This window comes from Sinocyclocheilus grahami, unplaced genomic scaffold (genome assembly GCF_001515645.1).
Source record: "Sinocyclocheilus grahami isolate Dianchi unplaced genomic scaffold, SAMN03320097.WGS_v1.1 scaffold790.1, whole genome shotgun sequence".
NCBI classification, from domain to species: domain Eukaryota; kingdom Metazoa; phylum Chordata; class Actinopteri; order Cypriniformes; family Cyprinidae; genus Sinocyclocheilus; species Sinocyclocheilus grahami.
Genome location: NW_015505969.1, coordinates 241,083 through 254,553, shown reverse-complemented (window position 1 = coordinate 254,553; position 13,471 = coordinate 241,083). Strand labels below are relative to the sequence as shown.

Below are 13,471 nucleotides of genomic sequence, written 5' to 3'. Positions count from 1 at the left end.
AAAAAACAGTATAAGTCATTATAATCCGTAATTATGTCCCCACTGGATGCAACAAATGCCTCGTTTATAATGGGTTTTAATGTTTTTGTCTCGTCGCTCCGGCCGGACAGGGCATCACAGTATGGTAAGGGGCGTAACATTTCGGTCACACACCAATTCAGCCAATCACAACGCACTGGATAGCTGTCCAATCACAGCACACCTCGCTTTTCAGACAGATGAGCTTTGTAAAAATCGATGTGTTTCAAAAAGGCGGGCATAGAGGAGAAACAATAATGTACAGTATGTGGGAAATGTTTTTTTTTTTTTACTTTAAACCGCATAAACACATTTCATTACACCAAATACACCAAATAATGTTCTTTTTAGCAGCATCATATGACCCCTTTAAAATAACTGATATGTTTGTGCGCGCGCATTACACTAGAGGACTTCAACTCCCAGCATTCATGGCGCTCAGTCCGAGTCAAAAACAACAAACTACACAAACACACATCTTTCACATTCACAGAAGACGCTCTTAAGAAGGCGTTGTCATGGAAGAAGCAGCATTTGTGACATTTTCTTTCTTTCTTTCTTCCAGAATCCTTCTTTTAAAACACTGCGACAAAGCGTGGCATCTATGGGACAAACCGTTGGCTTAACAGCACGAGCCGTTTATTAAACCGCAGGAGGAGGAGGGTCCAAGAGCACAACACAGGCACACGAAGCTTATAGCGCACAGGATGGGATGATTCTTTCAGATTGAGACCAAAAGGGTCAGAGTAAATCAATGAATGCCCAATGCGGAGGATTTTCTCCGGAGGATAGCGGTACGGCATAGTGTAATGCTCGATGAATGTCTGCGTGCGCGAATAACCGCAGTGTGGCTGAAAAGCAATGGCAACCGGTCACGACCCGTGGTAAGTTGAGATGAATTAGTATAAGTTAGTAAACGGCTTGATGTTGTTTTTGACTTCAGTGAGACCGGTAACTATCTAAACTACGTTATCCTTGTCAGTTGTTATAAATAACAAATTCAGTAAGACATTAACTTCTTATTTTATAATCTGGTAGCATGTGAATTGTCACTAGATAGATTCCTCCAATCTCTGGCTTTTAGAAGATATGGCTATGATATGGATATGGCTCAAATTTGATAATAGGCCCCTAATAGGTGTAATTTGATTTTTAACTGCAGAGGTGATGTGGCAGGATCCATGCATTTCTATTAGGGTTTGTAGTGCATGAAAGGATCATCAGTCATGGCCATAAAAAAACAAAAACCATCCTTGAAGTGTTTCTTCTCAGTGAAAGAACAAAAATAAAGTGATCTTTGTAATTTTATGTTGTATGTCAGACTCATTTTGTCTTAAGACCGAAACTATCGACCCATTGAGATACTGGAATTTAATTGGAATGAAAATGACTCTAGAAAATGTGTAATTTTTTCATTAATATTTTTATTTTTATGACGTAAGGTATTCTGTATGAATATCCAGGTCGTATTTCATTTTGAACATTAAACCAGTTTTTAGGACCATTAAAATGGTATGCATTGTAACATTGACTTTATGCTTCTCATTACTGTAATATATATATATATTACAGTAATGAGAAGCATAAAGTCAATGTTACAATGCATACCATTTTAATGGTCCTAAAAACTGGTTTAATGTTCAAAATGAAATACGACCTGGATATTCATACAGAATACCTTACGTCATAAAAATAAAAATATTAATGAAAAAATTACACATTTTCTAGAGTCATTTTCATTCCAATTAAATTCCAGTATATATATATATATGTATAAGATAACATTTTTGTAATAGTCACCATGAACTAAAGGCATTATGCATACTTGAATGGGATATAAATAATTTACATTTTAAATAATACTGTATATATTTTTTTCATATTACTGTAATGAAAAATATGTATTTTTACTATGTTAATGAGAACTTTGGGGGAAATGTGCTTAATTTTCATGAATACAATGTCAAAATGCAAAACATCTTAGTCCTAAAAATAAAATGTATTTTCTTAACAATAAAAAAAAAATTATATTTGTTTTCTTTGAGGTGAAATATGACCTGAGCATGTTCTTTTAAGGCCTTTTGAAATTAAAGCCTGTGAATCGTTGTGATTTTAGGTTGCCATGGGTGATAGTCTGTCATGACTATCTAGGCAAGAGGGTCTTCCAGGTCCCCCCGTCTACAGTGATCAGGTACATCAAGAACCTGATCTGCCAAGAAACAGACTATCCTGTGTCTCAGCAGCAGCTGTTTCACAATGGAAAACTGGTGAGCTGGAAACTTTTGTAAAATTTTTCAGATTATATTTCATATACAGTTAAATACAGTTAATTCTATGAAGAGAATCTCCAAATGAAGAGCATCACCTCACGTTGCCTTCCCCATGTGATCAGAATCAACCCCCTGAAATACACAGGTTTATAATCCACCCAAAGAAACTGATTTAGAACCTGGGCAGAGGCCAGATTGTTTAAATGTGCTCTATTGTGTTGTAATCTGTGTGCAGCCCAGGGTAAGAGCTCGTGATAGGTTCCAGTGTTTTGCAGTGTATACACAGCCAAAACCACAGTGATGTTTGTGCCTTTCCACTGTACAGATCACAACAAAATGCACATATAAATAAAATCTATTACAGGGCTTAAAGTTCTCCAGCACCGTGCTGGATCTCCGGCATGTGGCATTTAGCTGCGGGAAAATAAGATAGTCCTACATTAAAAAAATTAACTTGTTGACATCACGTTCGAGTTAATGAGTTCGCCTACCAATGTATGAGAGGAACACCGCTTTCACGCTCAACCAAACCAACATTACTTGCCAATCAGACATTTTTTGTCCTATAAACATGAGACACGCATAATAGTATCCAACTGCAGAGTCGTAGCTGATGAGCGCAACACATTCTGAAAAAGCTGCGAGGCGCAATGGTCAAAGATTTCCATCTAGAGCCATATTTATATAGAAAAGCAAATTTCTATATAATTAACAGAGCTTTGTAAACAGCTCAGAGTAATCACGTCATATCCATAAGAAGGATATGATTGGCAGAACAAATTTACCTGTAGTTTTGAAAAGGTCCTGTTCACACATGATCTCTTAACGGCAATTTACCAGAAGACTGTGTGTGTGAAAGTGGCTAAACTCTTCCTCTGCATATGCGGTGAGTTTGGGTTGCTTAACGTTCATCTGGAAAAACTGTGCGTTATCTCACTTAATTTGTAACTCAAGTCATTTATAAACCTATGTCAACACAGAATACATCAACATATTTCTAAATATGCCATTTATTGTAGATCGCGATTTCAAAATAAAGGTTTTTCACCTTGCATATGGCCAAATATTGCAATTAAATGGATTTAAACGTCGTTGAATCACATGAAACATCACCAGGCTGTTGGTGCCCTCTGCAGGTATTTGTTATAATATAGGCATATTACATGATGTATTTAACAGTTGTTCAATAAAACCATGTACTTGGTTTTGATACTTTATTTGAGCCAATTTTTATTGCCTCATCATTAGTTTATATATAAATATAGTCGTATTAAAGCCTGTTTTTCACTTAGTTCTATTTGTGTTACTAAAACATACTTGTCAAAATAATCAGTAGATTACTTGATTAGCAAAATAATTGTTAGTTAAGCCCTAGATTTGTTAAAACATTTCAAAATATAACTACATTGTTCTACTTTTTGTAATTAAAAAACAAATATTTTATCATTCAAATATTTCTTAAAGTATTAAACCATTGTCTCGTTCTATTGTTCCAAGTATATGCATTCATAAGTTTATTGTCACACCCCTAGTGTCGATAAGCGGTGATATAGCTCATAATTTTCCAAGTGTATGATATAGCCTAGTTTTTATTCTTCAGGTCAATCATATACTCGTGAAAAAAAAATCAGTTTGAATAAGGAAAGCGATAACTTTGCCATAGTATCCTTTCAAATGTTAAAGTTGCCACAGTCATTGCATTCGTTGCATGTGCTGCACTTTATTTGTAACATTTGTTTTATTAGTTTATATATTAGAACAATATTTTTTTTGATAAGTGATAATCTCATAAGTGATCTGATTTTAGTCCTTGAAAACCAAAAGAGTAGTGCGTGAAAAGTCCTTGAAAGTCCTGGAATTTCATTTTGCAGTATCTGTACGAACCCTGTTTAAGTTACCAGTTCTTGGAGCATTTTTGTTTTGTTGTTGTTAATTGAACTGAACTGTAGTTTTCTGTAGTAAACTGTCTTTGTATATTTCCTATTTTATATTCATTTCCTAGTATTTAATTTAAAATTAGATTAAATTAAAATTTAATAATAATAAATTATTATTATTTTAAATGATTAATTTACTATTATTTCTTTTGAACAAAACAATTTCAGAAATTTCATGTTTTAAATTGTAGGTCATCTTGTACCGTGTCAAGGACAAATCTAACCAGCAAAACTTGATATCAAAAGCATCCTAAATGCTACATGTGTTTGCATTATAGTGAGTAACCTTTCCTGGTATTGCTGTTTCAAATAGCCCACCATAATCTGTAGTCTGAGCTAGGGCTGCACGATAAATCGCATGCGATATTTAACGCGCATCTTGTCATCATGTTGAGGTATTTAAAATGTCAAATTAATATTTTGCGCTCAATTATTTACTTATCAGAAATGTGGCCGCATGATAAGCAGGAAAATTATGTAGTGTAGTCTTTATCATCCTGCAGTGGTTTCTTTTGCAAAATAATCTGCTGACTGTACACTATCCCTCAGTTTGGGAACCACTGGAGTAGGCGATTTGTGCTCTATTAATTTGATCTGTTACGATGCTCTATGTGTTTGATTACAAATGCCTGTGTAGTACGGTGTTGCACACAGAGGACAAAAACGTTCAGCCTTGACTCTTTATCGTCATTTGTGAGTTTGCGAAGCGTACCAAATTGAACAAAACTATATAAATGCAAAATTTGAATTCATGAATATGTAACAGTATCCACGATATAGCAAAATCCATATCATGGAACAACATAATACCGGTAGTAACTTTCATACCGGTATAGCGCCCACCTCTAGCATCCAGTGTAGACCGACTTTAGCTGTTGCTAACTGTCGCATCCGGTGTATAGGATCGCAACGAATTACGGCACGTATGAGCCTCCCTCAAGACGCACGATCACAAGAAGAATACACAAGTTTTATGAAAAGGAGATTTTAATTTGATTACATTAATGTTTAAGTGGAGATTTACCAGAAATATTTTAACTGCTACTATGTAAAGGGAATACTGCTGTAAAAAGCACCTTATTTAAAGTGTTTGGAAACCAAATGTTATTGCACTTTTGTTCATACAGCAGTACTTTTAAAATAAAAGTGCGCATTACACTACTTTTGAATTCATTATTGAATTTTGTGCGTAACAGCGTGATTAATCACAGAAAAATCATGCGATTAATCGCGATTTAAAAAATGTAACCGTTGCCCAGCACTAATTTGAATACTAGATTTTTAACTCTTTCCCCGCCATTGACGAGTTATCTCATCTTTTACAAGAAAACGCTTCCCTGCCAAAGATGAATTTTCCCTTTCGAACGTTCACTTCATGTTGTGTATGGGAAAACTCCTGTTTTACTCTGTACTGAAGCCTGATTTGTTCACGTTTGTGTATCTGCACAAACCAATGGCGCTTTAGACCGCCAGAAGGGGCGGAGCCGACGTTTATATAAGTCGCCTCGCAGCGCCATTTCATCAGATCATTCTCCTTCAGCGACAAGGATCATCTCTTTGCTGACTCTGCAATCTAGAAGCCGAAGAAGGAAGAAGCTAAGCCTGCAGCTCGCCGCCGTAGAAAAGCCCCGGTAGCAGAAGAAGCGGTAAGCCTTCCCCTGTGACCATCCGGCACTTAAAAAAAAGCACATTTCTGAGCAAAATTCCTAGCGACGTTGTTTCAAATGTCATGCCGCAAGTGCAGCTTGTGCAGGGAATCCTACACGATGCAGAAGGGCAGTGAGTGCGTCACCTGTCTGGGCAGCGCCCACGCAAAGCCGCGTGCTCACTGAGATGGAATGCTCTCACTCAGAGCATGAGTCTCTCTCTTCTCCACTCACGGACCGCCGTCTTCAATGAAGGCAGCCCCGCTCTCCCGTTTCTCTTCTCTCAGCGAGCTCGGAGAAAGAAACAGTGGCGTCACAGGGCTTAGCATCCAGGTTTGAGTGATCCCATGCCGGCTCAGAGCCCGCGTGCTCACTCTCCTTGCAGCACTTTGATCTGCCGGTGTGTACACGTAAGGATTAACACCCCTCGTTACATTGAGCGGCTCCATCCTTCTGGGTGGATCGTAGTAGCATTGCATTTGTGTGTGCGTCGCTGAGGCTGTGCTCACTAAGACAGGCTGCTTTCACTTGAAAGCAGGAATCTTGCTTTTCTCCGCTCGCGCCTTCAATGAAGGTAGCCCGCTCTCAACGTTTGTCTTCTCTCAGCGAGCTCGGAGACGGAAACGGTGAAGTCACGGAGCTGAGCAACTGGGTTTGAGTGATCTCACGCCAGTAAAGTTTTCGCACGCTCACTCTCCCCCGACGCTTTGATCCACCGGCGAGTTTACAAGTAAAAAAAAAACGCTCATCTTTACATCGAGCGGCTCAATCCTTTTAGGCGGATCGGAGTGGAAGGCTGTCACTATGATTTCATATAGCTAACAGCTTTGAACCTTAATGCGCCTTACGCCTGGGACACGCCGACGCTGAGGCTGCTCTCACTATGGGAGTGTGTGTGTCTCACTCTGCTCTCTCGCAGTTGCCTTCTTCAATGAAGATGGCACCGCCCCTCCTGCTCTCATGTTCTCTCCTACCAGTTGCCTCGGAGGAAGAAACGGTGAAGTCGCGGGGCTGAGCAACCGGGTTTGAGTGATTACATGCCAGCAGTGCGTGTTTCACTCTCCCCCTAGCGCGGATGCACGCTGCACTTTGATCTGCCAGTGTGTTTACATGTGAGGATCATCAGGACCCCTCATCTAATGAGAGGTTTGATCTTTTAGGCGGATTAAAGAGAATGCTGTCACCAATGATTATTATCATTGACCGTTTCGGACTAGACGCATCTGGACCATGCCCACTCTAATGCTGCGGTCACAGGGGCTGGTTTCTCTCATTGTGAGAGCATTGAGTCTAGCAAAGCAAACTTTGCAGAGAGGAAGAGGAGAGGATTAGTCCTCGCCTTGGCCGGAACTCCCTCAAAAACAGCTCGCTTTCATCCTCCATCCCTCCAAACACCTCTGAGCGATGGAGTTTAGTTCTCTGCGGGTCACGCCCTACAGGTGCAGTGCAGACCTCAATATTTTACTGCTGCGGTAGTAGACCAAAGAGCAAATTTCCTCTTCACACTTGCGAATTCAGGTGCGGCGAGCCTTCATTAACAAAATAAACCCTCTCGCATCCCGGCTATCGGTCTGGGCAGCCATACCGGATGGGTCGAGTTGGGTTCTAAACGCAATCTAACGAGGTTACTCGCTTCAGTTCGGTCGCAGGCCACCTCGTTTCAGAGGTGTTATGCAAACTTCTGTTTCGGACAACAAAGCGCTCGTTCTCCAACAAGAAAGGCAGACATTGCTTGCAAAAGGTGCTGTGGAAATAGTGCCCCCAGTGAACAGCGAGTCAAGCTGTTTCAGCCACTACTTCCTCGTTCCAAAGAGAGATGGCAGGCTCAGACCCATCTTGGTTCTGAGACATCCGAACTGCTCGCTTATGTGCCGGCCGTTCAAGATGTTAACTATCAAACAGATTATCGCGCACATTTACCCTGAGGACTGGTTTTTGTAAGTGGATTTGAAAGACGCGTAGTTTCACATCCTCACAGCCCCCCGTCACAGATCGCTCTTGAGATTTGCGTTCAAGGGAGTGGTCTATCAATATGCAGTCCTTCCATTGGACTGTCTCTGGCCCCGTGCACTTTTACGAAGTAAAACCTGTTGGAGGGCAATCCGGCGTTCGGCTCCTGGTCAGTCCTGTAGCAGCGTCCGCACATCAACTGCCTAGAGATGCTGGCGGTTTTCTTAGCCCTGAAAACCTTCCTACCAACCTTGAAGGGGCACCACGTCTTAGTCTGGTCGGACAGCATGACAGTGGTGGCCTACATTAATCACCAAGGCGGTCTTAGGTCATGCACTCAATACAGGATGGCTTGTCGTCCTCCTCCTTTGGGCACGGAGGGAACTCCTCTCATTACGTGCAGTTCACGTGCCGGGCAGATTGAACCATGGTGCAGACATGCTGTCCAGAGGCAAGGTAGATCCAGGCAAATGGGTGCTACATCCTCAAACGGTACAAAAAAATCTGGTCAGTCTTCGGCAAGGCAGAGGTCGACCTCTTCGCCTCAGAAGACAACTCTCACTGCCCAACATATTTCTCGATACAGCGAGATGCTCTGGCCCACGACTGGCCTAGGGCTCGCCTATGCGCATTTCACCCGATCACCCTGATTCCTCAGGTCATCAGGCGGGTCAGGGAGACCAACTGCTCTCTCCTCCTAGTGGCCCCACTCTGGAGGAACCAGGCCTGGTTCCCGGAGCTAGTGCAGCTCTCAGCAGCAGCCCCTGTGGCCCATTCCGCTGAGGAGGAACCTTTTATCACAGGCAAAAGGCATGATTTGGCATCCCCGGCCGGAGCTGTGGAGCCTTCATGTATGGTGCCTCGACGGGAGCTTAATCAGCTCCCAGCGAGAGTAAGCAATACGATTTAGGAGGGCAAGAGAGCCGTCTACAAGACGGCTTTACAGCCTAAAATGGTCGGTCTTCCTTAACTGGTGTTCTGCACGAAGTTTGGACCCGATATCATGTGACGTGTCCCACGTGCTAACCTTTTTGAAAGAGTTGCTGGATAAGAGGCGTGCCCCCTCCATGCTCAAAGTATGTGGCAGCTATCGCAGCGAATCATTCTCTCGAAGCTGGCCAATCTATCGGCAGAAACGACCTGATCGTTAAGTTCCTGAAGGGTGCACAGAGGCTGAATACTCCTCGCCCTCAGACCGTGTCGTACTTGGGACTTGTCTATAGTCCTGCGGGCCCTAAGAGGGCCCCCCTTCGAGCCGCTCAGTTCGGCCGATTTGCAGCCCTTATCGCTTAAAACGGCCCTCCTCCTTGCCTTGGCGTCGGTTAAGCGAGTGGGTGACTTGCAAGCACTGTCAATCAGCGACCTCATGTCTTGAGTTTGGGCCTAATGACTGTAAAGTTGTTCTAAAACCAAGACATGTTTATGTTCCTAAAGTGCTCTCAACTCCGTTCAGAGCTCAGGTGATCTCCCTATTGGCGCTCCCCATTACAGATGGTGAGCAGGGTCCGAACATGCTCTGTCCAGTAAGGGCTCTGAGAGTATACCTAAAGCGCTTTAGCCTGTCTAGGCAGTCTGAGCAGCTTTTCTTTTGCTTTGGAGGCCGCCATAAAGGACCGCCGGCCACAAAGCAGTGATTTTCTTGCTGGATTGTCGATGCAATAGCCTTGGCTTACGCCTCAGAAGGCTTGCAATGCCCTATAGGTGTGAGGGCCCATTCCACAAGAGGGATGGCCTCCTCCTGGGCGTGGTCCAGCAGAATTTCTATTGGTAAGATATGTGCGGCCGCCGGCTGGTCGTCGCTGTCCACATTTGCCAGATTTTATAACTTAGATGTCCCTGCTATACAGGCGCGAGTTCTGTCTGTTTAATGTTCCACTCTTTCCCCTCGAGCGAAGTTGGTTATATTGGTGCTTCTCAGCTACTAGCTTGGAGCACAATGTGCTCAGGTTCTTAGGGGTCCTTATTAGTGTAATACATTTTTTATAATGCACATTTTGGAAATATTTTGGTTTTCTATCCAACATTTTTATGTGATATATCATAAAATTATCTTAAAAATATGTGAGTGGGAACCTGGCTAACAGCTTAAAGTGTCCTTATTATGCCATTTTGAATATTGCCTTTTATGCGGTGTAATGTAGCTGTATGTGAATGTAAACGATCTGCAAAGTTGTAAAGCCAAAAGTGCATGATAAATAAAGTTATTGTCTCCCAAAAGAAAGAATTGACTCTGTACAGCCTAAATAAGTCTTTAGTAATTTGAATCCCACTTCCGTGATGGCTACATGTCAAAGGGTAAAACATTTGCATAATTCCCGCTGTGGTGAGTGGGGGTGGGGCCAAGAGCCGTGGGAATGGAGCGAGGCCGGTGGAGTAATTGGTAATGAGCGACACCTGCACCACTCACCGGTATCGAGTCCCACGGAGGAGCTCCGGAAGGATAAAAGGAGGAGCTATGACAGTGAAAGACGAGAGAGGACCAGGCCTGGATGTTATTTTGTGTTTTGTGTGCGGCAGTCGTGCGCGAGGAAGTAGGGACACGTTTTACTTTCATTTTGTGTTTGTTTATTTTATTAAAGTTTTCTTTATATGTTCGCCGGTTCCCGCCTCCTCCTTCCCGTGACTACGAACTTTGTTACATTGGTGCCGAAACCCGGGAGGAAGGAGGGACACACTGTCAGAGAGCCCTTGCTGCTGAGGGGGCTCGTGGTGCTGAGGAGATCGGGCAGCAGGAACGAGCGGAGAGACCGCCGGTGGCTGCCCGAGGCGATGGTGCTGGAACGATGGAAGACGAGGTGGGACGGAGAGCTCGCTGCTGCGCTCCCGAGAGGGAGCGGAGGCCCCGTTCGCCAGGAGGGCGGAGCCTTCTGCCGTCTGCCACGATTGGGGAGGAGCAGGGAACGGGGGACTCGCTGCCGGCTGCCCTCAACCGGAAGAGCCATCGCCGTCCGCCAGGAGGTGGAGGAGCGGTGGGCCGTTCACCAACGATGTCCAGTACCATCGCATAGCACCGCGAGTGAGAGCCTCTCAGCCGGTTGAGGACCAAGCGGCAGTGTGTCCGGGAACGGGACCGATCAGGAAGCGTCCCTGAATGACTGGAGCAGGTGGGAGAATATTCCTTTACCCTACAAGTATGTCAGACTCAAAAAATAGCCTGGAGAAAGCCAGCTCTCAGATCTCAGCTAACATTCATACTTACAACCACAGAGGACCGGACCGTACAGTCTGGCCCAAAATTCTTCAGAGGTGTGCTATAGTGTTATGGGTTAGTTGAGATTAATCTGTGCATACAGTCTGATTTTGTATGATCATAAACCATGTGACCACTAATCTTGGCATCATTCCAACGTTTCTAATAAGTTTAGGAATTTTTTGCTTTTGGTAATTCTCCATTCTTCCAAATGTTCTCCTAAGGCATTTCATTCTTTTTTCTCTCATCCATGGAAGATGAACTATATGAAAATATGATACATTTGATACATTACTCATTGTTCTTTTACTACCTTGAGGGGCTAGTTGCCCATATTGTGTTATCACAAACTATCTTTTATGACAGCATGGAATTGAGTGTTTACAACGAAAATCTGATAATGAAATTTCCTGTCCCTGTCCAAATCAGGCCCAGTTCTACGGGGGTGCTATGCACCCTCAAACAAAAGTAAGAGCACTCCCAGTTGAAGATGTAATAACAGTGTATTGGCGAAACAGATTTGGCAAATGGTCCAGTGCATTCGTTTTTGTGAGTGTTTTTGTAGCCACAAATCACAGACATATCTATTGATTTCTTAATCGCAATGATCAATCAGAGTCATTTAAGTTAGAATCCAGTCAACACTCAAAACAACAGTTTTTAGTCCAGTGACTGATCCCATTTTCCCCCCGAAAGTGATTCCATTGACTGACAGAACTTCTTTACAATACTACAATATCATTTAATGCAGGAGCGGATTTAGTGATTTGGGGGCCCCAGGCAAAATACAGAAATGGGGCCATATACAATTTCACACATTTACAACCTTGAGGTTCCTTTCACTGTTGCTCGCTGCTGCACGACCGTGTCTCATAGTTGTGTCTAATCTTTTAGATTTTTGATGTACATGTTATAAATAAAGGATTTATTTTATGTTGTAAATCCCTTGTTCACATTTAAACAGGACATAATAGTATTAGAGTAGGTTGGACACTAGGTGGTGCCTTGAGGTAATTTTCACTATGCAATTGTCTACACAACGCAAGGCTGTCTAATTCTAAAAGTTAAAATATACATTTTTTATTTATTTTAATTGCACATTTAAATTAAACTGAAGGAAATTATAAATTTACATTCTTAAGGATTATTTCAACCAAACATGAAGTGTGCCTGTGTGGAAAGTGACATGGTCCTTCTTGGTTCTTTCACAAAAACGAGTGAGCGCCATTTAAAAAAATCATTATTATAAGAATGGATTGGAGCACTATATTATTGTTTTATGTAAAGGTGCTTTGTGAATGGTAACACTCTAACTTGCTCAAGGACTCCTCTCTGTGCCTATCACAACAGGCTTGGCCAGCTGACCAATCAGAGCAGAGTAGGCTTATAGAAGGGAGGGGTTTGCTCCGAACTTGCTTGGAACGAATAATTTCGAAATCATTGGCATATGACTCTAATATTAAATGTATATTCTGAGAAAATTACAATGTTTTCTGACCTTAGATGCATTTAAACCTGTTGTAGGGGACTCCAACACAATATTAGGACACTTTAAAATACCATATGACCTGCTCTTTAAAGTAGCCTTATGAATTTTTTAATTACTTAGAAATTCTGTGTTGTGTATTTTAATTTTTCTGGTTATCAAATGAAGGCAAAAATGTTAATCTATCTTTCTATCTTTTATTTTAATTATTGAAAATTAAGCAAACAAAGGGGATTTACTATTAAAATTAAAACATTGAAGAAATGTTTAGTGTGATTATTCCTTAAAAAATAATGTTTGTTTCATTTTAGTAGTAGTAGTAGTAGTAGTAGTAGTAGTAGGCAATGTACATTTTACTGAAAAATAGTTATAGGCACACAATGTCTTCAAATCAAACCGGACTTTTATTTTGACGGGTTGCCGTGAATACCTTTACAGTTCTGTGTATGTGATATGACGCTAGTTTTACTCAAATTAAACACTAAAATGCTCATGAAGTGACTCTCAGAGCAGTTCTGGAGATGTTGTTCATGTTTACGTCCTCATTTAGTGAGACGGCAGATGCTGAAATCACCGCAAGTGTCACTCGCGCTTCAGTGTGTGTGTGTAGTAAATGAAACCGCGCGTCTGCACCATTCATTTACAGAGACATGCAGGATTCATATTTAAATCGACTTTTGCGGCTTAATACTTACAGATACGGGCTTAATATTTACAGATACTAGTCCATATCGTGATTTGATTTAAGTGTAATGACCTACTTTTGATTAATTCATTCAAAATTTGACAAATTCCGTGACATTCCGCGTTAAACTGTGAATTCTATTTTTATGACTGGATAAAGACTACAATGCGTAATTTTCCCGCTATTCATGCGGCCACTTGCCTGTTATGAACATAAAATATCTTACATACCACCACTGGGGAATGAGCCAGAGTAATGCAAATATATCTGAAAGGTCTTGCGAGGATAT

The 13,471-nt window shown here is 41.9% G+C and overlaps 1 protein-coding gene across 2 annotated transcripts in view; it reads left to right on the top strand.

The window, feature by feature from the left end:
- The window catches only part of LOC107561750 (sacsin-like), a 47,943-nt gene that overhangs the window by 1,657 nt on the left and 32,815 nt on the right, over window positions 1-13,471 (top strand). For both annotated transcript variants that reach the window (XM_016246224.1, XM_016246223.1), the window contains exons 2-3: window positions 584-902; window positions 2,135-2,285. In XM_016246224.1, coding sequence (XP_016101710.1) covers window positions 880-902; window positions 2,135-2,285 — 174 coding nt within the window. In that variant the 5' untranslated portion in view covers window positions 584-879. The remainder of the gene's footprint in view (window positions 1-583; window positions 903-2,134; window positions 2,286-13,471) is intronic.